The following is a 27,742-nucleotide window of genomic DNA, read 5'->3' as shown; positions in this document are numbered from 1 at the left end:
AGCAAAAAAATAAAAACCTGAAAACATTTGGCCAAAAACACAGCAATCATAGGAAATGAAGAAGTTGAGGTAATGAACGTAAACCACACGTGGGATCATATGTCAGCCCATTCATGTAGAGGACAGCGCATGTTACCACTTCAAAAGCTTGCTTGTGGTTTAAACTATTTTGTCGGTTTTTGGTTTCCGCAATTCAACTTGCTGCTTTACCGTCTTCTGGGAGTGCAGAGAACTTTCTTTACCAAAATGAACCTTGATCTGAAATAGTATGCACCCTGCTCATTTCTCTTTACCCTAGCAACTCGGCAAAGGGGGAGCTTGCTGTTCATATCCTTGCGTGACCCACAGGTAACCGTTTTCAAGGCCTAATTCTTTACTTAACATTTCCTACCTCAGAAGATTATGCGCCATTAAGTTGGCTACAGTAACATCTGTAATTTGCAGCGCAACATAATGCCAAAACTGTGGCACTGAGTGCTGTTTATATTGTCATAGTTTATGGCATTCTCTACAACCCACAAGATACTGTTTTACTGGCCAACTGGTAGATGTTACCAATCTACCCATTCCCTACCCCAGAGTTCCCTCGTACTTCAAATACCAATGAGGGTATTTAGGTTATATCAGCTCCAGGTGGATACTTCAAGGGTTAAGAACTTGCCTGCGACATTGGGCAAACCTGCAATTCGAATCCCGGATTGACAACTTTGCTCATTATCCTTCCAAAGTCGATAAAGTGAGTAAAATTAGGTAGGGTAATATTAACACTTCAATTGCTTAAAAGCCAGAGGGATTCCATGAAGCGCTATATAAAAACCTCTATTATAATCACATCAAACGTTTTTGAGATATGCCGTAGATATGCCTTAGACGGAGTTGCAAATACAAAATGACCATCCAAACTCCAGATACCATGACCAATCAGTGGGTCTTTCCATCATGGACCTATAGGCATGATACTCTTTGCTGTTAATGCAACTTGCTACAGGCTTGGCATGATGCACAGTACATGTCGTCTCAGCATCGCAATCCAGTCCCTGCACATGTGCTGTACAGTAGCAGTGCACATCGTCCCATAGGTGCCCGTTTTTATTTCCGTAACAGCCCTAATTTGAATTACATACATTGTTCATTCTGGTCTCATGGCACAAAAGGTGCAGAGGTGACCAAAAAGAGGCTTTGCAAATGTGTTCCTTTAATATAGAAGATCCTGATCCATGACCAAGGTTTGCTGCCTATCTCCTGCTTTAGAAATGGCCATATCCTCCAGATCCTTTACCAATTACAAGAAGACATGCTGTGCTCATATTTTCCTTCCATTGTGCTCCACTTCGCAGCTCTCCTCTCTGGAGCCCTTTCTGCCACTGACATCCTCAAGAGTACCAAGTGCCTTATTGCTGCTACTTAGCAAGTGGACTCAGTCTGGTCTCTTTGCTCATCCTCTAGATGTGTCAGTCTCGTCTCAGCTATTGCTCCTACACCCTACTCCTGGACATTGAGAAGCCTAACCAGTCACACATCATCAATATGGGCAGGACCCATCAAATATGAAAACACCAGTTTGCATGAAGGTCTGTGCATGGGGACAAGAGTGTGTTGTAAAGAGCTCACAGAGGACCTGTTTTTATTGTCATTAACTTGTTATCAGAAGATTTATATGGGCATGTATTGAAAAGAGCCGAGTGCTTTGATCTGAAATGTTGTACAAAGGATAATCCCTTTATTTAAATTCTTGTAAAGCACAACATTCACCCTAGGTTATCTTGGTGCTGACAAATATCAAAAGATGTAGAGTGCATGGTCATAAAGGGCAGTGATAGGTGAGCAGGATGTGAAGTGGATGGTTGAGGGAAGATGGCAAAGATACCAGTGGGTGAGACCCTGGATTGTAGAGCTGAACAACACATCGTTGTTAACATTATTTACAGTTATTTATATGTATTGTGAAGGCATCTTGGAGTAAGACACAGACAACAGATTCTGAATTAGCAATAAAACTTTATTAACTTAAAAATCAGGATGGAAACAGGCCTATCTTGCTCTATACTATGGTGGGATTTCCCTTCCAAAACAAAACTAATGAAAGTCAGAGTCAAAGAGTTCAATTTAGGAATCTGTCTTTCTGCAAAACCTACACTTGCCCTTACAACAAATCTATACAATGTGTAGGGATGTGTGAGAAAGGCATGGTATCAAGCAGTATACACAGACACAATGGATACAAGTTTGAAAACCTTTATTTATGAATTTGGTTGGGATGGTGGAATTCCTAACTTGCCCTAACTCTAGGATGGGAGTAATCTCGACCATTAAACAATAATAAATATGACAAGGTCAGTCTGGTCAAATAAGAAAAAGGCCCATTCTAAGAAAACCTAACCTTGGCCTCATTCTCAAGATAACAAATGTGTTAAAGGAATACAAAAAGAAAAAAAAAAGTGTGTCAAAAATAAAGGTCAGAATGGCTTTAACACCAACTCCCTTCCCAAGTTTCAGCACCACAGGGGTCTAGAGTCTCTCAATAAGCAAAGTATAGGTGGATGGCACATTTCTCTCAGTGTTGCACACTTAGGCTTACTGGTACAGTTCAACAGTTGTTTAAGATAAGGCTTTTAACTCTTGGTAGTCCAATCCCTTCCATAGGCTTCAGCAGCCTTGCAATCAATACTTAGTTCATATGCTTTCAATTTCTAACAGTTCTGCACAGGCTTCCCTCTGGTGGGCTCGAGCCGGTCTTTTCAGGGGGTGTTCCCTTCCCCACGTTTTTATCCAAGGTATCTTTCACTGTGGAAAACTTTCGAAACAGCAAGGAATTTATTTAGACCTCTGCATGACCACTTCGACCTGCCTTTCAATATTCACAATCCACACTCATCTTCTGACACCAATACTTCTTTGTATTTATGACTCTTGCTTTCTTCAGTCTGCCCTCTTGGCTTGTTCAAAAATCAAAGTTTGTGTGTAACACCAATACCTCTTACTTTTTCCCCCTATCAGTGCTTCTTGGCACTTGTAGTTCTTACATTTCACTTTTGTCCCCCCCCCCACCTCCCACAACCCTTGCATATTGCACAATTCACATCTTTCTGTGTAGCACCAATACCTCTTAGTACTTGTAGTTCTTATTCTCTTTCACTTACCTTCTTGGCCCTTTCCAAAGGGCCTTGGAAGAGCTTTTTCTTCACGTACCCAGGCTCACTGAAAATGTGCTTGTGCGCACCACCTTTTATTTTTTTACCAGGAGTCTTAATAAGTGGCAGGTGTACATTATTAGAGCTACGTGCCCGACTCTGCCTGGCCTCATTACCCGGACAAGGCCAGGGGAGATAATCCCACTGACCTCATGCCTCATCTTCTTTGGTGCAGTCATTTTGTCAAAACAAAGTGGGGAGGAATTATGGGAGGTGTAGTTTCCCAAAGGATAAACTGGGATAGCGGTTAGATGGGTTGTGGAAAAAGGGGGATACCATGTCTCGCCATTGGGTGCTTCTACCTCACCCCTCCCCCACTCCCGAAGACACCCTATCCAGATGATCCTCCCTCGCTTGTCCTCCGCCAGGGTCAAGATCGAAAAGCAAGGCCTTTCCTTGGCCACCCGAGTATGGGAATGCCAGGGACTAGGTTGTGAAACACCCTCTGGTTTTTCACAGATGTCAGCAACCAACAAAACAGTGTTCAACACAAGGTTTGGAGCTTCGTCCAGCTCACAGCTTTCTGTCAGCTCCATTCCCAAAGTATAAAACAGTTCCAACAAAAGTCTCAGGATTCCCTTATGTTCAGGATGATATATAGTTAACCAATACTCAAGGTTCCCTTCCCTAAGTTCCAAAAACCAGTTCAAAACGCCAAATATCATGAGACTCTGCCCTCAAGTCAATAAGTAGGTTAAACCTCAGGGTTCCCTTCCCCAAGATTTCAGTTTTATTTTTTTTTTTTTATTGAAATATAGCTGAATTTAATCAACTTTTTTCAAAAAGTTTCAGTTTTATTAAAGTTCTGCGCCACACTTGCGCCCTCTGTATATGGTTGGTCTTTGTACACAAATATCTTGACTGAGAGTTGTTCATTCAGCTTTCCAAGTATATTTTATTATTTACAATTTCTCCCACTCTGTTCCCACGCTATTGTTTAATATACTTTTCTTTGGTTCACTTGTTAAAGTTAATCTCCAAAGTTCCATTCACCCTGGAGTTCAACAGATGTTGGGTTCACTTGCATTGTTAAACTTATATTCACTTTAAAGTTCAAAGTGTCTTGTTTTCATTTAAATTCAAGGTTTTGTTCACTTGTATTTTCAGCATATATGCATTTTACTTACATTAAAGTTTCATTCAATTTTGAGCTTGGCACATGGTGGTTTTATTTGAATTTCAAAGCTCAATTCATTTGTAATCTTCAAAAGGTAACAATTCTGTTTATTAGGTTTTCTTTCAATTCAGTATTCAATTCAGTATTCAATAAGCATGAAGATATGTTTGCTAGGCTTTTTCATTTGGTTCGGAATTCAATAATCATTAAAGGTTTCATTCTGTTCATCTTGTTTTATATCTTTGTAGATTGCATTTTACAACGTGCCCAGCACTCAGAGACTTTCAAAAACAGGCTTTCATGTACACGCGACCACGCCGCTACAAAGTAATCCTCCGCGCAAGTTCAAACCCTCTTTCATAGAAACTCACAGATTGCTTCTTTGGTAGTTCCCGCAGCGCAGATCTCTTGCCCTTCTGTTCGCCATCTCAGTGCTCCACCTCCTGCCCCTCAGGCACTCCAGGGCCAGCTTCTGTCCCCAGGAGAACGAGCACTGAGAACACCAGAAAAGGGACTGCTTCCCTGCATGGCCTCCCTTCCAGCGTTCGGTTCCACAGAGCCCCAACTCCCAGTCTGCACTCCCATGAACCTTTGGCGTGCTGCACAAATACAGTTCCCCACTGCTTCTCTTGTCCTCTCTGCTGCTGCTTCACCATCCCTGCCACAGCCTCTCCTGACACCATTTTATTGTACCTCCCTTTATACACCTGCAGCCCTTAAGACAGGCTGCAGGTGCAAATTTGCCATCAGCCCTATGTGATAATCATTAAGGGGACATGCCTGACATCTACAACTCACCAGGCCTCTTCCTCGTCCCAGTACCAGAGTCGTAAAAGCATCTAGTCTTCATTACTCCTGGTTGCCTTTTCTTCGTCCCAGTACTGTTAGTGGTCATATAAGGGGAAGTCAGGGGAGTTGACTCACAATAACAGTGGGGGAATGGTTGGTTTGGTTGTTAGTAGGAAAAGGGGATACCATGTCTCTCCCAAGGGCATCCCACTACATGTCCCTAAAGACCCTCCCCCCAGGTGATCCTCCCTCACTTGTCCACCCCCGGGGTCAGGATCCAAAAGCGATGGCCACTTCTTTGCCACCTGCGCAGAGGACCCATGGGGAATAGGAGTGAGAATACCATAAGATTTCTCACAGCATACATTGTTAAGAGTTATTTACATGTATGTGTCTTGGAGTGGAAAGTATGGGATTAGTGGCAGGGATTATTCCACGATAAACCTTGGGTGCCCCTTGACGGGATGGGGAGTGGTCATGAAGGCCTGTTTAGAGGCTATGTTTTTGATACCTGGGGGTAGGAGTTCCAGTGTTAGTGAGCAAGAAGTCTGAAGGAGAGGGAAGCAGTACAGATGGGTACAGGGATCTGTCAGAATAAATGGGGTATTTAAACACAAGGTGCGAGGTGGGGAGTAAAGAGAGACAAGGTTAGCAAGGATGGGAGGAGTAGTCCATGATTGCATTGGAACACAAGAGAAATTTGAAGGACTGGTGTTGCATAAAGAGCATATCCTGCATTAAGGCAGTGGGCAGAGTGGGGTGGGTTGGGTTACAAGTATGTGGAAGGTTGTAGCGTGCAACTTGTATTTTGCCGAGGAGTATCGAGGGAGGCAAAGGACACGCCTAAATCAGTAGTCAGAGTGGAAATCAAGGTTTGAGAAGATCGATAAATAAGCAGAAACATATCTTGCACATTTTAGTAGGTTTATAATGGCAGCCATGGCAGAAGAGGTTATTCATTGTTTGCATTGTTGGGGCTTAAGCTGTTAAAGAGGACCCCAAGGACGTGAGCCACGGAGGTGCCAGTGCTTCAAGAGAAGGAGAAGGACCAGTCCGATAAGTAGTAGATTATCCAGACGATGGAAGAGTCACATATGGCCATTTTAGGGTGGGTAAGTAGGAGAGCGGGGTGGTTGACAGTGTTGCATGCAGCAGAGGGATCAAGGAGAATTTTGGAGTTTGGAGTGGTGGGCAGTTTTCAGAAGTTGAGACGAGACTGCTGTTTTCCCCCAGAGTGCATACCGTGGAACATGGATTGAATGGTCTCAGAGTACACTGGTATACAGCGGAGTAGTAATGACAACTATACGTTGTAGGGTTTTAAAGTAGTGAAAGAGGTCAGAGAACAGCAGATATGGCAGGGTTATTGGAGTCAGCACAGTTTGCATTTTAGGAGAGGTATGGCGGTAGGTATTTAATAGACTCTTCAAAAGAGTGGTGAAATGCATTTAGTTATACGAATTACAAAAGCCCTTTATTAACTGCACGCGTTTCTTTTTGTAACGGATGATATTTCTGGCATGGCATACTCAGATTGCTTGTAAAGTGCAGGCACTGTTGTATTATTTCTAAACAGATTATTGTAGACAAACCAAATTCATGACATGTGTGCATTCAGCAAGGCATCATCTTATTTGAATTGCTCTACATAGCGATATTTTGCAATACTTGTTTGGATTCTGTAAAAGAAGTGTGTACCATGTTAACTACTCATCCGACGTACATTAGCTTTGTTTGCTTTTAGTACTACTCACCCAAGCTTTGCCCCCAGTCTCTGCATAGAGTTATAATCCATCCAATTATCTCTTTCTAAAGGAGGAAACTCTTCAAAATTGTAGAGTACAGCAGTATCCACCTAAATGACCAAGAAATATGTGGTTCACCAACTTTCTGGAACTGGGTGCACAAATATACAGAACACATAATATGCATACATGCAAATCCAAATATTGAATGTATGATGTTTTGTCATAACGGTACTGCATTGCCGTAAGAATATTTTTTTGCTCATTTCTTTGTTTCTCCTTCCTTTCTTGTAACCTTCAATATTTTTTATTATTTTTCATTGCGTTTCTTGTTGCACAAAGACAACCGTACATAAATTCGAAAATACATGAACACATCTAAAAGAAATACAGTGAAAAAAATATACAATTCATACAAAATAGCAAACACTATTAATCTTTCTCAAAACATCACTTCAGACACAGTATTATAAGATCTTAGGTGACAAAGTGCATGAACAGGTCCGACTACGTCACTAATACAAACCGCCTTACTAAGAATTTATTTCACCAAACCAGCATGATTAAGCAGCTTTATAGTAGCCACTGTTAAAGAAGTTTCTTCTGCATTCGAGAGCCTATGACGTCCATGGTGTTCAAAGACGCGTCGTTATGTACATATTTACTCGGCAATGTTATTCTATATTCTTGTATTTAAGTACAGCCAATTGGGATACAATCTCTTGTCTGAAGCACTGCAAACCCCTGCGTCCTTACTTTGGTAGCGTATGGGAGGCAAGGTCCTTGAGACCCCCACCCCTCCATTCTTAACCCCACGTGCAGATTATGATTTGTCCACCAGCCACCTATGCTTCTGTGGCCAGGGATGCGGAATGGCTGTGGGACCACACGTGTGCACACATTGATCAGAAAGCTAATCCTATGTTCGATTTTGTACCACAACCAGACTCCATTTTGTACATGGTACCACAGGCCTCATAGACAAAGGCTGCTTGCAAAGCTGCAGCTCTCCCCTAGAGATCACGCACAGGGAGCCTGTCATCTCCCACACCCTCCTACCCGCTGCCTCCCTGCAGAAGGCCTGTTCCCAAGGGAGGATAGGCGCGAACAAGCTACATGTCAAACACTGTATCTTTCACCTTCCGCAGTCCACCACTGACCTGCGGATGACCAGAAAAGGCTTGGGTTTAAGGAAAACAATCCATCTTCACAAACATGCCCCGTCCCCTTGCAGACCCCACATTTATGACATATTCTGTGGATAACCCCCCAACCTTGTTCTCTTTTTGAAGTAACAGATATACATTCTACGCCTGTGTGCCACCCTGGTTCACCCTTACTGCCAATCCCTCTGTGAAGGTTATAACTCCACTCAGGTAGGTGTGTAGTGAGGGGCTAAATTCAGAAAACGAAACAAGAAGATCCTTACCCATTTTCAAAAGCACATAAAGCTGCTGGTCATATGTTTAAGCCCCACATTGTTGAATGAAACTTGCCTTTTAAAGAACACTCACAATAATGTATAACATGCAGATTTACTTGCTCAACACAATACAAGGTACACAATCCAGATGTCCACTGGCTGTTCAAATATATATATGTGTCCACATAATATGCTTAACTTACATACTGGTCCAAATGTATATAATGCAAGATGGTAAAGTTACAAGACTGTTTTAGGTAGAATTTACTTTGTAACATGGTATTCATTGTAAACGTAAAACTTGTAACCTATATATATATTGATCATATGTTCACATATTGTTCGATGTACCTGTAACCACACTGGCCTAATCCTACCTTGTATTCTAAATGATGTACATGCAACCCCATAAAGTGGACGAGTCAGAAGTCACAGGGCTCTCTCTCTCTCCTTTCTCCTGCAGCGCCGCATACTCAGCCCCCACCATCCTGGCGCAATTCCTTTTAAATCATTAGGTTTCTGATTTAGAAGAAGCAATTATACCAGCAACTTTCACTTCTCCGAAAATTGGAAAACAGAAATATTGTTATATGGCCTACGCCGATGACATTCTGCTCTTTAATTGTGCAGCCCATGGACTCCAAGGCTTGCTACATGCCTTTTCTCTATATGCAGGAAAGCTTGGTATTAATACAACCAAGACAAAGATGATCAGTTTTACAAGTAAAAACAAGTCTATTGGTTATTTGTGGCAGTTAGAACATGAAAGGTTAATGTGATACGATAAACTGACATACTTGGGAGGTTCATCCCCAAATTATTATATGGCTGTGAGATAATGCCCATGAGGATGATTTAAAAGATAGAGCAACTGGAAGCTCTGATATGGAGAAGAGTATTTAATTTACCAAACCGTGCTCCTAGTGCATTTATACATTATGAAATGGGCTTGCATTCCATACTCTGTAGAGCACAATGGCGAGTTCTGTATGTTATGTATAAATTATGTAGCCCGATAAAAAATACACTATATGAGGACTTGGGATATATTACCGATGGCAACTAATAGTACCATGCCATCCATCATATGGGACGTATTGCCATAAGGTCTTAGATCATTAAATGTAAAACCTATATCCTCCAAGTGACAATCTGATGAGTATTAAGAAGGCACTTTTATAGATGATTGGAGGAAAACGGTGGAAAATAATGCATAAATACAAATCATTAAAGCCATTTAGCCCGTGATCATAAAAAGGCAGGCGTGTTGCCTGATAACATGAGACTGTTACCTAATAAAAGGGGTAGAGAGCAATTTCTAAGAGTTCATCTCAATATTTTACCAACTAGTGAAGTTTTAGTTAAAAGGAAGATGTTAGGCTGTGATCCAATTGTCTGCTGATTTGGTAAAAAGTTGAACACTGTTGAATCTCCGAGTCATCTTTTGGTTGAATGCCCAGCACTGCCTTTTAAGAGATTGCTGTCTTTTAGACAATGTTTTTTTTATAATACTGCTTGTATTGATGGAGATGCATTATGGATATATATTATGGATATATAATATATTAAATAGTCATTCGAATTCTGTTATTTATGCAGTTTTAAATTTTGTAAAATGTTTAAACTTATCATGAATTTTAGATTGTTGCTATTGTGCTCTTGTTATTGATTGATGAAATGTTGAATGTATTCTTATTCTTTTTGAAATGGGTATTCGTTGATGACTATGTATTGCAAAGTTTTTTTTTTATGATATGCAATTTTTTAAAAAAGACCCAAAAAAAGACAAAAACCAAACAACGCAATTAGTCAATTTGATGTGCTATTTAGGTTTTTAGTCGGAGGACACTGAGCGATCTCACAATAGTGGGATAAATAAAGCGGAGTGAGTGAAAGCACACTGGACCCATGGACTTTAAAGGGGACATCACTAGATTAGTTATTTACTTTAGTCAACAAAAAGAGGAAGAGTCCAGGAGAGGTGCCAGGCATGGACTCTACCAAAAACAAGCATTGGCAATGCCAACAGTATGGGCTTTTGTGTAGGCAGGGGAAAGGGACTTACCAGGCACTGCCATAATGATATTAACTGGATTGATGGTAGCAGGTGCAAAATGGTGGGAGCACCTCGGCATCTAATAGCATTGCCTGACAAATGCTGAATACTTATACAGAAGCCAAAACTGTTGGCTTTACCAATGCTTGTTTTTAACAGGACTTCAGTGAAGGGCACGCATGTGCTTATACATTGAGTGGTTGAAGGCAGACCTGGTTTAGACATTTTAATTACACAGGTAGCGCGCTCACAGCTCCAATTAAGTCATTACCAATCAGATGTCTGCTTCGAAAAAACACTGGCAGACACTTTCAATGCCTACTTTGATGGTCTGGCTTGATTAAAGCAAGCTCAAAGAGTGCCCCTGAGGAGATATTTTAGGCGGGGAGGGGCAGAAACTGGGTGGGAATGGCCATATCGATTTGCAGGCCATGGTCAGTAAATAGGTGGGCTAATAACCAAACAACACCTACACGCTTTGTAGGTCTCCTCATATGCAATTTCTCCCTTTCTGTACTCTAATGTAATAGTTTCGGCTTATATGTGGCTCTACGACCTAATAGCCCCACGTACAAATGAAATAAAATCAGTCTGAGTGGGAGGAAACCAATATGTAGTTTTCAGGAACGAGTCTGATGGGCATATTATTTATATTCTTGTCTAGCCCAGTAGCAGTTTGAAAAGCTGTTTTAATTGTACGGTGGTCCGTCCACTTTCAGTGTCCCTCCGCCTCATGACCTTGCTCTGGCCAGTAGGCTGCATAGCTTGACAGCACAGGGAAGAGGATTTTTTTTAAAGAGTGCATGCCTGTGGCTTTCCAGGAGATTTGTTCTACAACTCCCATCATGCCTAGCTAGCATAGTGAACGGTGAGGGTTGATTGGAGTCGTAATCCAAAACATCGGTTGTGGGATGTTTATAAGTCAGATAACTTACTGGCATATAATATAGGTTGTGGGTTCGAGTCTATGCAGGTACAACCCAGCCTTTCCTTCTTTCAAGGCCAAAAAACTGAATATCACTGAATTGTCTAATAACCGCTAGCTTCAAAATGGCAAGAAGCAAGTGTAGTAAATAATATATAGGAAATTACTATTAGTTGGTTGACTGCTCCCCCTTAACCATTCTATTAACATTTGTAGGTATCCCCAACTAACAAAGCTATGCAAAATGCGAGCTTGGAAAGGAATGTTACATGCCGCGGACACAAAGTTAATTAAGGCGCAATTGCGTCCTAGGGATTAGCCACGCATTTCCTCATAAAAGAACAAGCTTGCCATTTAAGAACAACCTGCAAGGACTTCCATCGATAACGAGCTCTCCATTCAGACACAAGCTTCTCTCTTAAGCATGCCACCGCCATGTGTGAGCAGGCACACCATCCGCTAACACTCGTGAAGAAGGGCAGACTTCAGAAGTTGGAAGCTTGTTACGATGCAACCCCACATAAGTGACGTCAAAAAATTATGTAAAATTTGGATATTGCATAACACAAGGGTAGAATACTAATGTCGCTACATTATTAAATGTCCCCCAAAACACTGTTTACAATGGCCTTTTCATTAGCAACATATGCAAAACTGCTGAAAGAACGTGTGTTCAACCTTTTGGACTGAACTTATTTCTTCTTCCTCCCAAACATTTTTGGTGTTTTGCTGGTGTAAGCCCTGCAGCCACCATACACACTCCCCGTTTGAAGTGGCAATGAAGCCTGCCCCTGCTTCACGAGTTCTTAGAATATGCGTGTACGTAGTCATTACCTCAGTGGTAATCTGGACAAAGCCTTTGGTCACTCTGATCATGTGGGTGTACTCGATCAGCTCCAGCAGGTTCCTCTTCAGCTTCTCCTGGTTTTTGGTCACTTCTCGAAGTTCAACTTCCAGTTTCTGAAGCTTTTCCTGAAAGCAACCAGAAAAGCGAAGAAATTAGAGCGCGAGAAGGTTCTGCTTTTTTAGGACCACATTGACAACGTGAAATCCAATCTCCAGCGAACTTTCAAAGTTTAAGTGATCAAAAGACAGGTTGACGGAGCTACCAAAGCCAACTCACAGATCCTTTTTGAGGCTATGTTGCGAGCCAAAGCTCCACAACGTTCATCTTTGACAACACACAGCACCCATGCAACACAATCGCCAGCCACCCAACACGCAGCACCCAGCCAACACAATCGCCAGCCACCCAACACGCAGCACCCATGCACCAGACAGTATTCGAAAATGAGCATGCCATTGTAAAGTGAACAACAAGCATCACTTCAAGAACAGGCATGGCACTTAAGAACGAGCGACGGTACCCCTTACAAGAACAAGCTTTCGAATCAAACACGAGCTTGCCATTTAAGCACGACCTTGCTGACTGCAAGAAGGCGTGCCGCCGTTCACAAACAGGTGCGCCGCAAATGAAACAAGCACAGCCTTCAAAACTAGCACAACGAGAACAAGTTTGATCCCGGAAATGTTGGTTATGATGCATAATTTTGATATGGCCACACGAGAGAAAACCATGTCTCAATTTGTATACTTTGTACGTCATGAAAGGGGGAAGCAAAACATTTATTAAAAAATAGATATTTCAAACCAAATGTAAAATTACAAATGTCACTACATCCTTCATTTAATTTCTCAAAAACATCTACACTGGCCTTTTCGTAGGAAATATTTGAAAAACTTATGTTCAACCTGTTGAACTGAACTTATTGCTTCTACCCCAATCATTTGTATATTCTTTGATTTCAAGACTGATGTCATTCAGCCACCAGAGACCGTCCCAGTCTTCCGCTACTTAGAACGCCTTACCTTCGTATCGAGGGACTAAAGGTTACCTTGGCTTTTATGTCACAATGTTACACTCGGATTTCAATTCAGTGAAAGGGCCGTTTTCCTAAATGCCTTGTAACCTCAACCTCTGCTCCCTGCATCTCCGAATACTCTGCCTAGAGAAATGTAATGCTGTCACAAGGCAGCAAGCAACATTGAAACTTGTCTAGCAGGCTTTGTATTCGTTTGTTAAAGTGTAAGGGAGTTTCCTTTACACACATTTGAAAGTGGCAAGTTTGGTTGGGCTGTAAATATCCATCTATACGCATAAGGGTGGTGGGAGAGAGGGAAAGGGTTGAGTGGGTTGAGTAGGGCAGATGAAGGGGGCATAGGTGGATCCCCATTAAAAGAAAAAGTAGTATAACAAAATGTAACAACCAAATGTAAGTGAAACAAACGTAGCACTTTCAAGTTTGTGTCAACAAAATGGTATGGTAATGTTTATTTTTAAAGCGCTTATACACAAGGCAAGTGTTTCAAAGCACTCCAAGAGGGAGGGTACAAGGGGAAAAACAACAGTCGTTCAGAGCCCTTGAAATTCTGAAAAGTGCATGTAATACAATTGACAGTATAAATAACAGCATATGGGTCCGACGAAGATTCAGCAGTTTTTCTAAGTGTATTAAGACGCCACCATGCAGGGAGGGAGACGAAGGGAAAGCAGTCAGACGATCTTCAGGCAAAACAATATAGTTCTGGTACACACGAGAAGTTAAGTAATGCAAGCAGCACAGATATTGTGCCTTGGCAGAGACAACCATCCCAACCCTAGTTTATGAGGTACATCTTATCACAAGAATGCAGAAAAATCCTTTCATGATCAAGGAATTTCAAGTCATAGTAAACATCGGTGGGAAAGTCCATGCATGCGTGGGCATATTTTCTAGTACATGGGAAGGAAATGAACAATAATGCTGAATTCCAACTTTAGTGGTGAAGGGGAGGAAAGACTTACCACCAAATGACTTTAGCAATTGCTGCAGGCGGAATTACGGCCCATGATAATTCCTCCAAATGCGCCACGGAATGGGGATCAACACTGCCTTGATACCACTCATAAACTGGCAGTAAACTGTGAGAAACCTGAAGGTGTCTCACCCGCTAGTCCACAGGGATCTGTCATCCAGATAGCCAGGACACGGCCATCGCTTTTGGATCCAGTTCCTGGGGGCGGACCAGTGAGGGAGGATCACCTGGATGAGGGGTTTTCGGAGAGTGGAAGTGGGACACCAGAGTGTGAGAGGCGGTATCACCTACCTTGTAAGACCGTTGCCCCATCCTACCAGGTAGGATACCTAGGAACTCAACCCCCCCCCCTTTCCCGACACAAACACTTTCTCACAGACAGTTCACTGTGAGCAACAACGGACTAACACCAGAGCCATATACCTGACGTGTACCAACACCATGGTCAGGCAATTACGGATCATTACACACACACCTGACTTTCATCACACTTCCCCACACGGATAAAAGGCAGAGCACGAAAGCACACTCTGAGCGAGGCAAAACACACGAGGAAACAGCAGTTCTGAGATGGAAGTTTAATACACAGAGAAAGACGGCGAAACCAGAGAGGGTTGCAAGGAGGGAAGTACCCGTAACCTGTAAAGACCGTTACTTTCGTGAGCCTTGGAAAGTAAGAAACCGAAGACCAGGAACTAAGACTGATCAAACCTGCACAGTGTGTCTGAGGTACCCAGGGCTCTCCTGTGTCGATAAACAAGGCGGGGAGGAGCGATTGTCACTGTGGTAATGTCCTTGGCTCCTACAACAAAGCGGCATCAGAAAAGACAGCACAGCCGGTGAGTCGGAGAGACCAATACCAAACCAGCTTGTGTTTTGAACCAAGTTTGCAAGCGGCAACATTGTATAACGAGAACAGTGTGTGAGGCATTTGGGATGAGCGACGTGACTACAATTGGAAGCCAAAGGAAATAGCTGATCTTTATAATTGAACTTTGGGAGGCCAAGAAAAGATACCCTACAGAGAGTGGTCCCACGCCATGTGGGTGTTCATTCGAAAGTCTCTGTTAGGTATTCAACTGTTGCTGAGTGTGAGAGAAATAAATATTGAGATCGAAGTGGTCATGCAACGGGTCAAACTAAACCCTGTGCACATTCGAAAGTCTTCGATAGTTTAATGTACATCACAATTGGCCCGAGCCCAGCTCAGGGTGACTAAATGAACGAAAGAAAAGGATCCGAGCCTAGCAGAGCGGGATCCAGGTTGAACCGTGAGTCACCCAACAAAATAATTCTCTGAACCTTGTTTTGAAAAGGATCTGAGCCCAGCTGAGGGTTAGCCGGGGTAAACACCCAAGTTGAATAGTGCTGAAAGGAAAAGAATGTTTGCGTGTTGTTTTTAGTAGAGCAGGCCCTCTGCGTTAATAGACTTGCAAGTAGTAAAGGGGCTTGGACACAGAAGGTCCCGAACTTCGAAAATGGAACTGTATCCTTGTGCTGCAGAAGCCAGTGTGTGTGCTTTGCTCGAGTTACCCGCCTTACCCCGTGCTGAAAACGTAGTAAAGAAAGGCTACGGCCCAAGCATTCTGACATATTATTTTGTGAACACTTTTTCATTAACATACGCCCACATTATTTGTAAATTAGTGGTAAGGATTGCAATAGGTTTTTTAGTATTGGCCCTTTTATTTTGACAAGACTCCACTAGGACTGCATTATTATTATCTGATGGTTGTATCTTGCTCCCATCTGTACATTTAGGTTTAGATGGGCATTTATCACACCCTTGTGCAAGTTCAACAAACACCCTTGAACTGTGGTCTCTTGTGTCTGTCTTACTGTTGATACCATGCCTTCCTTACAAAATCCACCAGACCAAGTGGTGGTAATGGCAACAGAGTTTGGCAGTATTAGTATGGGCAGTACTGCCCAACTCGTAACGCGGCCCAATGTGTGGAATAAAGAAAATTGAAAATGTAAATACGTCAAGACGCAAAAGTTCCGCTGATGCTGCAGTTAAGATCAGGACATCACTGGCTACAGTAGGAATCGAAATAGTAGGAGTTCGGAGTTACTTGTATTCTGTTTGCAGTTTAGAAGAGCTTGGTGAGCTTTCTACCTGTACCTGCGTTTAACTCCAATACAAAAACAATGTGTGTCATTCTATAGTGTGTAATGCTATATTCCTCCCAGAGACAAGCGCGGCAAAAACTGGTGCAGTAAAAGTATACCCGTCTGACACTAACATCTGCATTAGTTATGCAGGATTTCCATACATATGCAACTTAATTACATTTCTAACTCATTTCTTTAGTTGTGCAATACGATTAAAAATTCACAGTGTTTTGGGGAATTTACAAAACATCAAAGTCAGGTGTTCATAGGCTACTAAGCGGATATCCATTTGTTTGCTTGCTTTTAATATGCATAATTTTAAGAACTGGATTAGAATGTTTAACCGTGAATATCACATTATTACACATAAGGCCTGTGGAATGTATTTAAAAACAATGTGTCAATAACCTTGTTATTCTACCTAATGGAAAAAGCGGCATTCCTCGATTCTCGTACCGAAGCTGGAATGGCTGCAAGCTGCATACACTATTTATCACCACATGCATCTCCGGCTTACGGGGTGATGATCCATATGCAGGAACTACTTTTAGCTTCTACATATTAACTCTATTTCACTCTCTCACAGTACACATTTCAGGGACACTTTTTTGTGTGTTCAATGCATCAGCTTATGGCAATAAAAGAGGATACTGGTTAAAAAAAGAAAACAAATCACCAATGTCAGGACTAGCATGTATGGACATTTAACAAGTAGTTAAGCTGAAATATCTTGCAAAACGTCATACCAAGCCACAGGCCGAAGACCTTGTACAGCAATGATACTCCCTGAGGCTTTTAAGGAGTGGAAGGAGCAAAGCCCTGGAGATAAACAGGTTCCTAGGTAAGCGAACAGCAAAAAACCATGGGGCAAATCGAAAGCTTACAATGCCATGGAAATGTGATCAGATTTCCTGAGATCTGGCAATTCCTTTCCAGGTGCGTTTATGTTGCAATACCCTAAATGGGAAAGAGCCAAGGTTTTGGCAAGTTCAGGTATTGTGACTGGACTGCAGTTGGACCGTTCTGAGCAGCACGGGCAGTTTCCTCTCTTTGGACCTGTGGGTATTTGTGAGGGAGGTGGTTGCATATAAGATGAAAGCACAGTTAAAAGGAATGATGGCCTTTGTCAGGAATTGCACAGGACACCCTGGTAGGTTTGGGATGGCTATGTTGATGTAAGGGGGCTGGCAAACACATACAGCAGGCAGATAAACTAGAAGGAAGAACAGACACAGTAAATATGAACAACGGAACAGGAAGAAAAGGCAGACCTCAACGGGGAACAAGAAGGTATGGGAACCATGCACTAGACAAACAATGAGGAATCCCACTAGGGGTGCATACAAAGGTTGGACGAGAGGCTACCCAAAGCTGTAAGGGAAGCTCAATGCCTCTGTGTAAGTTACTTTAACAGGCACCACACCCTGCAAGCCCATGGAAGGGGGCAGCAGGAGTGGCTTCTATGTCTGGACCCTAAAGCACAAACAAGGAGTGTACTTACACGAGACAAGCTGGTATGGGTCCAGCCGGAACCTACAGCGGATACCCTCTGAGGGAACAGACCGCAACACACCATTACATTAAATTCACTATAGAGTAAGCAGTTAAAGTAAGCAAGGTTCAGGATAGAGATCAGGAATGAAAGAGGAAAATCAAGTAGAAAAGGATCTAAGTGCAATGGTACAGGAGACTGGAACTGCAGACTAGAAACTATGAACCGGGAATCAAGGAACAGCGGACTAAACTATGTACCAGGAACAAGAAAACTCAGGACTGAAACTCTGGACTAGGAAAACAAGGACCGAACAGCAGACTGGTAACATGGAATTCAAGGAACTTAAAATCTGGACTGTAATAACAAAGGCAATGTTAGGGCCCACGGGCTAAATCCAGTAGTGGTGGCTTGACACGTCGTGATGCAATTGAGTCTTTCTGACAATCTACCTCTCAAGAGTACAAAAGGACAGATTGAGGTGAGTATTGCCCGAAAATATTGGTACACCCTGGTACCCAGACAGCTGGTTGCAAGAGAAATTAATCAAGTATTAACATATGACTCAAGACAACAAAATATCTAAGCAAGGTGATGAGCAGATACTCACAAGCAAGAAAGGTAGACTGGGACTGACAAGTTCCAAGCTAAATTGGTGAGCATCCTGAAACAAGAGAGGTGACTATTACCATGTGTACAGGATAGTAAGACAAAGGAAGAACCAGATAGTAGTGCGCTTACCAATAAGTGTTCTGAATGGATTCTGAAGATGAGATTGTAGTAATGGAGTAGTAGTCCTGGGAACACAATGTCTTGTTTCCTATTCCCGCCGGCACAAGCACGCCTAAAGAGTATTTGAACCTTGCACGGTTGCGCTAAAGTCCTCTGATCCTTGCGACGATGCGCTAATGTCCTTGGAGATCCTTAGAGTCTCTGAGCTGTAAGATACGAGCGGGAGGAAGTGACGATGGTTGGAGTTGAAGCAGTCCAATAGCCGTTCTGTTTTGGCAACCAACAGGTAAGACGTGAGGAATGAGAGGTATGTAGTCCGTGGATGTTCCGATGCGGTCCGTGGACGTTCAGGCTTGTCAATAAGCAGGTAAAACATGTGGCATTAGACGAATGCAGTCCGTGTGTGTTCCGGTTTGGCATCAAGCAGGTAAGACGTGCAAGGATTAGGCGAATGCAGTCCGTGGACATTCCGAGGTTGGCAATAAGCAGGTAAGACGTGAGGGATGAGACGAATGCAATCCGTGCAGGTAAGATGTACAGGAAAGAAGCGAATGCAGTCCGTGGATGTTCCGAGTCAGCAACAGGTAAAGAAAGAAATGACAAAAACGAGGCAAGGAAGGTCACAAAGCAGACCAGGGTTTCGAAAAGCTTGAAGACAGGATAACAAGATATGTAGCTTTGAAAATAACAAATTCAGAAGCGCTGCCGTGCGCGGGTGTGGAGCTTAAATAAAGATCAGCTGACTGCACGCACAACGCGGCGCTGTAGGCATGAACGCCTACGTGAATGCAACGGGCGCCAGCGTCTCCAAGGCAACACATAGCGTTCTCTGAAGGGACGCGCAAACAATGATGGACCAGGGTTCCAACTGTTTTATCTACTGGGAATTCGGGAATGTTTCTTCAAGCGTGGGACCGATCTATGATCAAACAAAGAGGAATCCAATGGAACCCTGACAGGCAGGATTGCTAACAGATACCAAGGGATACTCAGGGCAGGAAACCTGGAAGCTAAAGCCAGGTAACACAGACTATGGGTATTGGTCGTATTGACCGAATCTAATGGTTCGCATGAACCATTAGGTCTAAAAATGCTACCACCAAAGGTTCGAACACCAAAAGTTCGATCCTTTGGTGGAGGCATTGTAAAAAAATAAAATAGACGGGGGCTGCAGGTGTGTCCCCTGCATCGCCCCGCTCACTATACTTCATAATAGTGAGCGGGGGTCGCGGGGGACACCCCCAGAGCCTTCCATTAAAAAAAATAAAGAAAAGAAAAGGACCCTGCAGTACCGGTTCCCGATCACAGAAGTGAAAGGGAACTGGCGCTGCAAGGACCCAGCGTGAAGAAGAAGCTAAGTGGGGTTTGTTTATGTTGGGGGTGCGTTGATGGGTGCGTTGATGGTGTGGGTGGGGTGTGTGTGGGTGTGAGTATGCATGTGTGTTTGCATGAAAAAGGTGCAAACTTTTGGTAGATCGCACCTTTCTCATGCGAACGTTCCGGCCGCTGCAAATTCAGCCGCGGTCGGATCACTTAGAACCCAGACTATGGGCATAGAACTAGGATCTGCAGGCAGGGAACAAGATACTAGCTAGTAGAGAGCAAGGGGCCGCAGACAGGGAACAGAAGACTACATGCAGAGGTGCAGGGCTGCAGTGTAGGAAGCACAGAGAAGGGCAGAAGGCAGGAGAGAGTAGGCAGAGTAGTAGAGATGCAAGGCAGGGAGCATAGGGCATTAGAACTGTAACAGGAGCAGGTTCTGGCAGTAACAGGAAACCGCTAAATTCTGAGGATAAAAGGCACAAAGGGCTGGGAGCAAACTCAATGCAAGAGCCCTGTGCTCCTGCAGGAAGCTGCTTAAATGCTGACCTGCCCTGACGCAGGTTAATTAGCAGCACACGTGAAGTTACTCTGCCTCCTCCCTCTCTAGTCCTGAGAAAGTGAAAGCAGCACTAATCTCTATGGCTTCTGGGGATTGTGGTTCCAAGACTGATGCATACAAATAACCAGGGAAGGAGAACTGGCCCAAGGTGCATTGTGGGAATTGAAGTCCATGTTTTCGGATATACAGATTTGTGAAATGAAATGTTAAATAATGATTTAGGGCCTTCTCTGAAGATAATAGAAAACACCCTGCATGTCGGTAGACAGCACCACCCAGATGCAGAAACATGACAGTCTTATTGATATTTCACATAACCAGGACCTGGGTTCTGGAGCCTTTGTCGAGCCCAAGATGGATCTGAATGGGATCTGCATTCACCTGAAACTGCAATTGCCTGATCAGTTATGCAGAACTTACACGTAGAAGTGGCACTGGGACCTTGGGGAACCCAAAATGAACTATTCATTGCCAAAAAGGGACTCTCCTTTCGAACAACGGGATTGCATATTTTCACTGTACTCAACTGTAAACGACCTTGCGGTGAACACCACCTCCTTCAGGAAATTACTCTTGCTTGAAACCACTTTTTTTAATATAACCAGTTTCTTCTAGTCTGTTCCTTACAAAGAGTTTATTGCTACTGTAGAAAGGACCAACCACATTATCCAAATATCTTACATGAACAATTTCAGGTCTAATGTGTTCGACAAGAAAAGACCTGATTCAGTGCAAGCTTACAGTGAATACATCTGCCAATTTCTGTGATAGACGGTGGAGAGTGATAGTTTTATCCCCTCAACAGGACCATCTTGTTTTCCCTTTCTACACATTACACAGACACGTAGGGAGGTTTCCTTTCACAATGGGTAGTTACTATAGCCTTGCCATACAAATGCTCTTCATTGCATATACGTCTGTATGCTATGCCTAGCTGTTGCTTTGGATGTTACTGAACTTCTTATGCACTCTGAATATTCAGTCTGTATTTATTATGCTCATCTTTCGTTCGAAGCACCCATGGCACTTTAGAACAGATTCCCGGTGTGATCTCGAGCAAGCACTCCATATAGCCATAAACAACCATATCTGCAGATAGATGTGTGTGGAGGCCAATAAACAAACCAATGGAAATAAACATTACAGCAATAACAGTTGTGCAGATTTAAAAAGCCTACATGGTTTACCTGTATGTCTAACATGTGCTTTGGGAGAGGCGCAGAAGGAATAATGTGGCCCTCAGGCAAATGAATGCCAGATTTCCGGATTTCTTGCAATAAATAATCTGGATTCAGAAAAGAAAAAGAATGACAGGACGTATTACTCTAAATGCTACATATTGATCTCATTAAACATGAGCAAGTTCACACGTTAGTCTATCAAAAAATGGGAACTGTTAAACCTTCAATTCCATTTGATCAAATAATATTTTGCCATAGCACATCTTCATTCACTGCTGTCAATGAGCTAAATTAGAAGGTAGATGAGGAGATACAAAAACATGCTTATAGACATGTATATATATGTAGACACATCTTTACCAGAATAGTAAACAATAGGCATGTGATCAAGCATGTAAAGAAACAAGCAAATGGTCACACTTTGTCTAGATATCCTCGATTCATTATTTATACACATTAGAGCATTTGAAAAAGACAAGGATCTGGTACCAGTCCATAAAGGGGCGGGGGAAAGCATGCCCTCTTCCCTTAACAGCATTGTTGGATGGCTGAAGGACGCAGTAGACAGGATGCAGGAATCAGAGTTCAATGTTTGAAATTGCTTTGACTTACTACTCTTCTACTCCAGCAAAGCCTGGTTAGCATGACACCAACAGCACAGGGAGCTACCTTTAGCTCCCGAAGCCAACTGGTGCCATACAAGCATACATATGTTATATAGTAACTTTTTGTATTTGGGAATGTGTACAACAAAGCGTAATGAGCCATACATCATAGACAAAAAGTTAAGGTTTTCATCTCATGTGGAAGTTAGATTTGCTGTGTGCTATGTATGAGCTCCTTGTTCTCCAGAGGCAGCTCCTGCCTACCGGGTGATGGCAGGTACTCCTGGCCGGGTTTTAGCACTTGTTCAATCTTAGTTTTGAACCCTGGAGTAAGTACACTTTGGAGGAGGGTGGCTCCTCGAGGGCTGTGGAAGTCCGTTGAGAGAGGGGTTAAAAGAAGCAGCTCTTTTATACATTTTTTTAACAGGAGAAACATGTTGCACTATTTCCAGTACAGGATACACATACCTTCCTGCTAGCAACCCCGATTCTCAGCTCGACAGATAAGGTGTACGAAACACTTTTACTCCCTAAAATCATACACATACTTCATAGAATAGGGAGTAAAATATTGCCTTTCCAAACTATTTAATGGAACCTTTCTGATCGATGGGGACCATGGCGATGGGCATGAAGTCCTTTCTGCAATGGCTGTGCGCCTTGTCTGGGTCTCGGAGCAATTGCTTCTTTGGCCCTCAGTTCTTCCCTTTCTCTAGGCATCTTCCAGTCTTCCTGCTGTTTGGCCCTGCTCACTCCTACTCTGGAGCATGTAGTCCCCGCTTCTTGTTGTAGCTTTCCCACTTGACCTGTTCATAGGTAACTATCGCCTAGCACACTTTTCACCACTCTTGGGCTGTGTCTGGTTGCTTACTGGCTTCACTACTCTCTCTGGGATTTGTTTTCTACAGTCCCCAGTGGTACTGGTGTATTGATACTCTTGTAGCTTCTTCGTAGCGATATCACAGCTGCTGCCTCGTCATTGTTCTTTTTGCTCTTTAACCTGCCTGCCCTGCTAAATTCCTAGATTTCTTACAAACAATTTTCTGGAATGAGTGGTGTGACAGCCTTCTAGCACATGCTTGACCTGATGGATACAGAGTAATGAGGTTAAAGGCCAGGCACCTCATCATAGCATCTCAAGAAGGGGAATTCAGCATTTCAATGAGAGAACCTTGTGCAGCTCACAAAGCAGAGGGTGCGCTTCTCACAGAGGCCAAGTAACTGGTTTGATCATGTGCATCACAAGGTGGAAGCTCGTGTATATCACAGAATCGGGACATGTACATCTCAGAGAGAGATATTGTACATTTTTGAGTGATTCTTGTGCATCTCAAATAGGAAGTCCTATGCATTTCATAAAGAATATGTGCATCTCCCCAAGTTGAACATGCACCATTACTTGAACTTGTTACCAGTGGCATCCTTGGGCATCTCAGAGTGCCTGCGCAATTCATAGTTTCTGTCCCTCACTGCGCCATTTGTCCCTCATCAGTAATCTATTTAGAACTACTATGCTGTTCACAGCTCCCTTGCCCTATTGAGGTAGCCCTGTTACAATTACTTTGGTGTCCAAAAGTAGGTTTTTGTCTCCACAGCATATAGTCCGTGCTCTCCAAATCTGGACAACTCCCAGACATCTTAATCCTTGGGCTATTTGCAGTCTCACAATGCTTCCTGTCCTGCAGTGCACCCATCCTCTTCTCCACAGTAGTACCCCCTGACCTTCATAGTGCCCTATATGTCACAGAGCCCCCTGTTGATCACAGTGCCACTCAGACCCAACAATGTGTGTCAAGCCAGAAGAAGGAGGCAAGGAGGATAGCTCAAGGGCAATGCGTTTGTCTTGGAAACAAGACAACACTGAGTGAGACAGGTTCAAATCGCGATCCCGCACTGAGACTGGTTCCCGGTTTGAAGTGTGCTTTAAATTAATAGATTTAAGGACTCAGACCAGAGGACATACTGTTCAAGTGTCTTTATTCAACTTAGAAAGAAAATTCCCCATTAAATTGCTAAAGGGGAGTTCCCTTTCTATTAAACTAAACTAAGGTGCTCATCAATAATCAAAAGAAAATAGTTCTCCGTCCAAACCTAGCCACTAAATTGGCCCTAGCACTTAGACAAAAATAAAAGAAAGTTTGGTGGAGTGCCCTGCACTCAGTGTTGGGTACTATAATTCGGGGTGTACCGAATAGTAGATTTAAGGATTCGTCCGAATACCGAATAGTTGAACAAGTACTCGGCCAGAGCTGAACAAATAGTTGCCTTTTCAATAATTAAAATGAGGTCAAAAAGAAAAACACTTTGTAAATTAAAAACATAATGCTTAAGTATATCCATTCTTTATTGCATTTCTTTGCTGTCTATGGAAGATGTTTGGTGAACCATGAAAAGAATACATTATTGAAAAATAAACTATTCAATAACAGCAGGGGTATTTTTCTGCATTCATAGGTGTTGCTTGTTGGGTAGGGTACAAGTAACTAATCACTGTGGGGAGAAACTGGGTTGTGTCTACTTGTGCTTTTAAATGCTTCTTTTCTTTAGCCTTCTGGTATCAGCAAGGCACAGAAACACAAAAGAAGCAATTACACCAGTTCGTATCCTGCTGACAACTGAAGTGCTACTGAATACAATCCTTTGGGATGCTAAAAAAGCCATGCTTTCTACTTGTGGCACTGAGTGGGGATGAGGCATTTAAAAATGTCTTCTCATTAATAGATTGTGTTTTCCTTTCTTTTTGGTGTGGGGGGTATGTTTGTGGTGTTTTGTGGCATGATAAAAGACAGCAGACATAAATATATAGGGAATGCCGAGTCGCCATGGTTCTCGGCTTGACCCTATAGAGAAGGAGCAATACTGATTTTCAAATCTTTAATTGGCATGTTCATGCTTATTTTACTTATTTGGTCCCCTTGTACATCCATTTCGTCCAATGTTTCTAAACTGTAAACTTGTATCTTTGTGTATTTATTACACCAATATCCTTTTTTATATATAGATTTGTATTATTATGATCAACAATTGCACAGCAAGTACATTACAGTATCCTTTGCAACATGAGGCAAATACACGATCAAGAGTTTTAAATTTTAACTTCAAACTTCCAAATTCAACCCACCCCCACCCTCTACCCCGCCAACCTTGCTTTAGGTTGTTTAGTTTGGAGAAAGTCTGTGGAAAGCTTTTGATCTCACACCTGCATTGAAGCGATACCTGTTTGGTTTCTAGCCAATCATGTTGCTCCTGTTACTTCACCATAAACGAGTCATGTTAGGCCGCTTATTAGGGTATTTGGTGTTTGGCTGTAACTTGGGGTATCCCCCGAATGCAGGGGTTCTCTCTGTTGGTGTGTAGTGTTCTATTGGACCGAGGTTTCCGAATGCAGGGGTTTTCTCTGTTGGTGTGTAGTGTTCTATTGGACCGAGGTTTCATGGGGCAGTGTTGTTTGATTCCCAATACTTGAGGAAAGTGAGCCACTGTGTGTCAATGTGTGCCTGGGACTTCAAAAGTGCTGGCATGAGGCTTTCCATCTCGTAGATTTTTTTAGCTTTACACAGCCAGTTTATCTTTGCCAGTAGGGCGCTTCCCTTCCACCTTATTGTCACACACACATGCGCTGATAGAAGCAGATTTCTGGGTAAGTGGGGTAGTACCAGATATTGTCCCTCCACTAGTTCAACACCAAACACCACCAAGAGAGGGGTACGTTCTCCATCTATATCCTCTATCTCGTGGATCCAATCCAAGATCTCCTACCAGTAGGTTTGTATGCTGGGGCAATCCGACCACTGATGGCAGTATGTGCTGATCTGTGTGCACCCGGGCCAACAGTAGAGGCTGATACCTGCATACGGTGCCACTGCGTGAGTAACATGCAATTGTACATTTTATACTGGACCACTACTGATGACCTCCAGACCGTGTTGAATATTGCAGCCCATCCCTCCTGTTTGTCTTCCCGCCCCAACTCCTTTTCCCATTTTGACTGAGTGCAGAGTGTTGGCAAGTGACCTCTTTCTATAAGCGCCCAATACATTTAAACAATTAGCCCTTTGGTCCCTGCTTGTGTGTTTAAGATGTTCTTGAAAGGGGTGAGGGGGTGTTGCAGCTGCACCTTCCACCGTGGGTCATTGAGGACTCCCTTCAGTTGTAAATATGGAAGAGGGCTAATTTTCAAGCTCTGCTGTGCGTCTTCCAATTCCTCCCTAGACAGGAAGACTCCCTCCCTCCACATCTGGCCCGCTATGACTAACCCCTGTTCATAATGGGGCTGGAAGCGATTCAGATCTACGATTATGTCTCTAATCGAGGGGGCCCCAGATACAACTCAGGGGTGAGGGCCAGGTTGTAACTCTGCTCATGTTCACGCTCTTTTTTCCATATCGTCCATAATACCCCTAGGACTGGGTGCTCTTGCACTTTGCATGGGAGGGAATTCAGAGGGGCCCGGAGCCATTCTCCCAGGGTGACCGGAGCGAAGTAGCCGTTTTCCATGTGTACCCTCTGTTTGCTCTTGGACTCTCGAATATGATCTATGAGCACTGGCAGCTGAGCTGCTCTGTAATAGTCTTGGAAATCGGGGTATGCCATGCCTCCCTTTTCCTTGGGGAGCATCAGAGTGCTATATGCAATCTATGGCCGATTTCATTCCCATAAGAACACCAGCATAGTGCTCTTGATCTCAGCTAGAAAGGTGTCTGGGAGAGCGATGGGAAGTGCTGAAATAGAAAGGGAAGCCCTGGTAGCACGTTCATTTTCATGGCTGTAAACCTCCCCGCCAATGAAAGCTGTAATTTTGCCTAATTCCCTGTTTCCCTCTTTATGGTTGCTCAGAGCGGCTTGTAGTTTGCCTGGTACAGATCTTTCAGTCGCTATGTTATTGTGATCCCTAGGTAGCAAATACTGTGGCTGGCAACTTTTAAACCCCACTTCGCTGTGCATTCGTTCTTAAGTGGTACGGCTATGCAAAACCCTGAATGCGCTCCGTATTCTTCTATTATGGCCAGGAGCACTGGGATAGAATGCAACGGGTGAGTTACGTATACCAGAACATCGTCGGCAAACAGGGCTAGGTTGTATTCTTTGCCGAACCTTTTGAGGCCCATTACCGAGTCATCGGTACAGACGATCTGGACCAGGGGCTCCATTACCAGGGCGAAGACTAGTGGCGAGGTGGCGAGAGGGAACACCCCTTACTGGAAAAAACAGGAGACACCACACCCTTGACCACGACTCTCGCCTTTGTGCTGTTGTAGAGTGTTTGTGCCCCCCGAATCCAGCCCGGCCCCAAGTTGGCCTTTTTCCAAGACCCGGAGCATAACACACCAGTCCACCCAGTCAAAAGCCCTTTCCGCGTCGACCGAGATCATTGTGTGGTCCACGTCAACCGCCTCGACTGATGCCATTAGAACTAGAGTCTTACGAACGTTGCCCGTACCCTGCCTCCCCTTCACATATCCCACCTGGTCACTATGCACCAAAAGCGAAAGGACACTGCTCAACCTATTAGCCAAGACACTGGCGTACACCTTTGCGTCCACATTCAATAATGAAATCGGCCTGTACGAGCTGCATTCCAGCCCGTCTCTCCCCTCTTTGGGTAGCACTATAATTCTAGCCTCTGTGAAGGA

The 27,742-nt window shown here is 43.4% G+C and overlaps 1 protein-coding gene across 1 annotated transcript in view; it reads right to left on the bottom strand.

Moving 5' to 3' along the window:
* The window catches only part of ATP6V0A2 (ATPase H+ transporting V0 subunit a2), a 721,136-nt gene that overhangs the window by 622,861 nt on the left and 70,533 nt on the right, over window positions 1–27,742 (bottom strand). Inside the window, exons 3-5 of the mRNA XM_069619692.1 lie at window positions 21,511–21,608; window positions 12,081–12,218; window positions 6,852–6,952 (exon numbers count right to left, since the gene is read on the bottom strand). Of these exons, the coding sequence (XP_069475793.1) occupies window positions 6,852–6,952; window positions 12,081–12,218; window positions 21,511–21,608 (337 nt within the window). The remainder of the gene's footprint in view (window positions 1–6,851; window positions 6,953–12,080; window positions 12,219–21,510; window positions 21,609–27,742) is intronic.

Source organism: Ambystoma mexicanum, chromosome 10 (assembly GCF_040938575.1).
Source record: "Ambystoma mexicanum isolate Mex_15411 chromosome 10, UKY_AmexF1_1, whole genome shotgun sequence".
Classification (NCBI taxonomy): domain Eukaryota; kingdom Metazoa; phylum Chordata; class Amphibia; order Caudata; family Ambystomatidae; genus Ambystoma; species Ambystoma mexicanum.
Note: the sequence above shows the minus strand (reverse complement) of the source record. Positions and strands in the feature narration are given on the sequence as shown.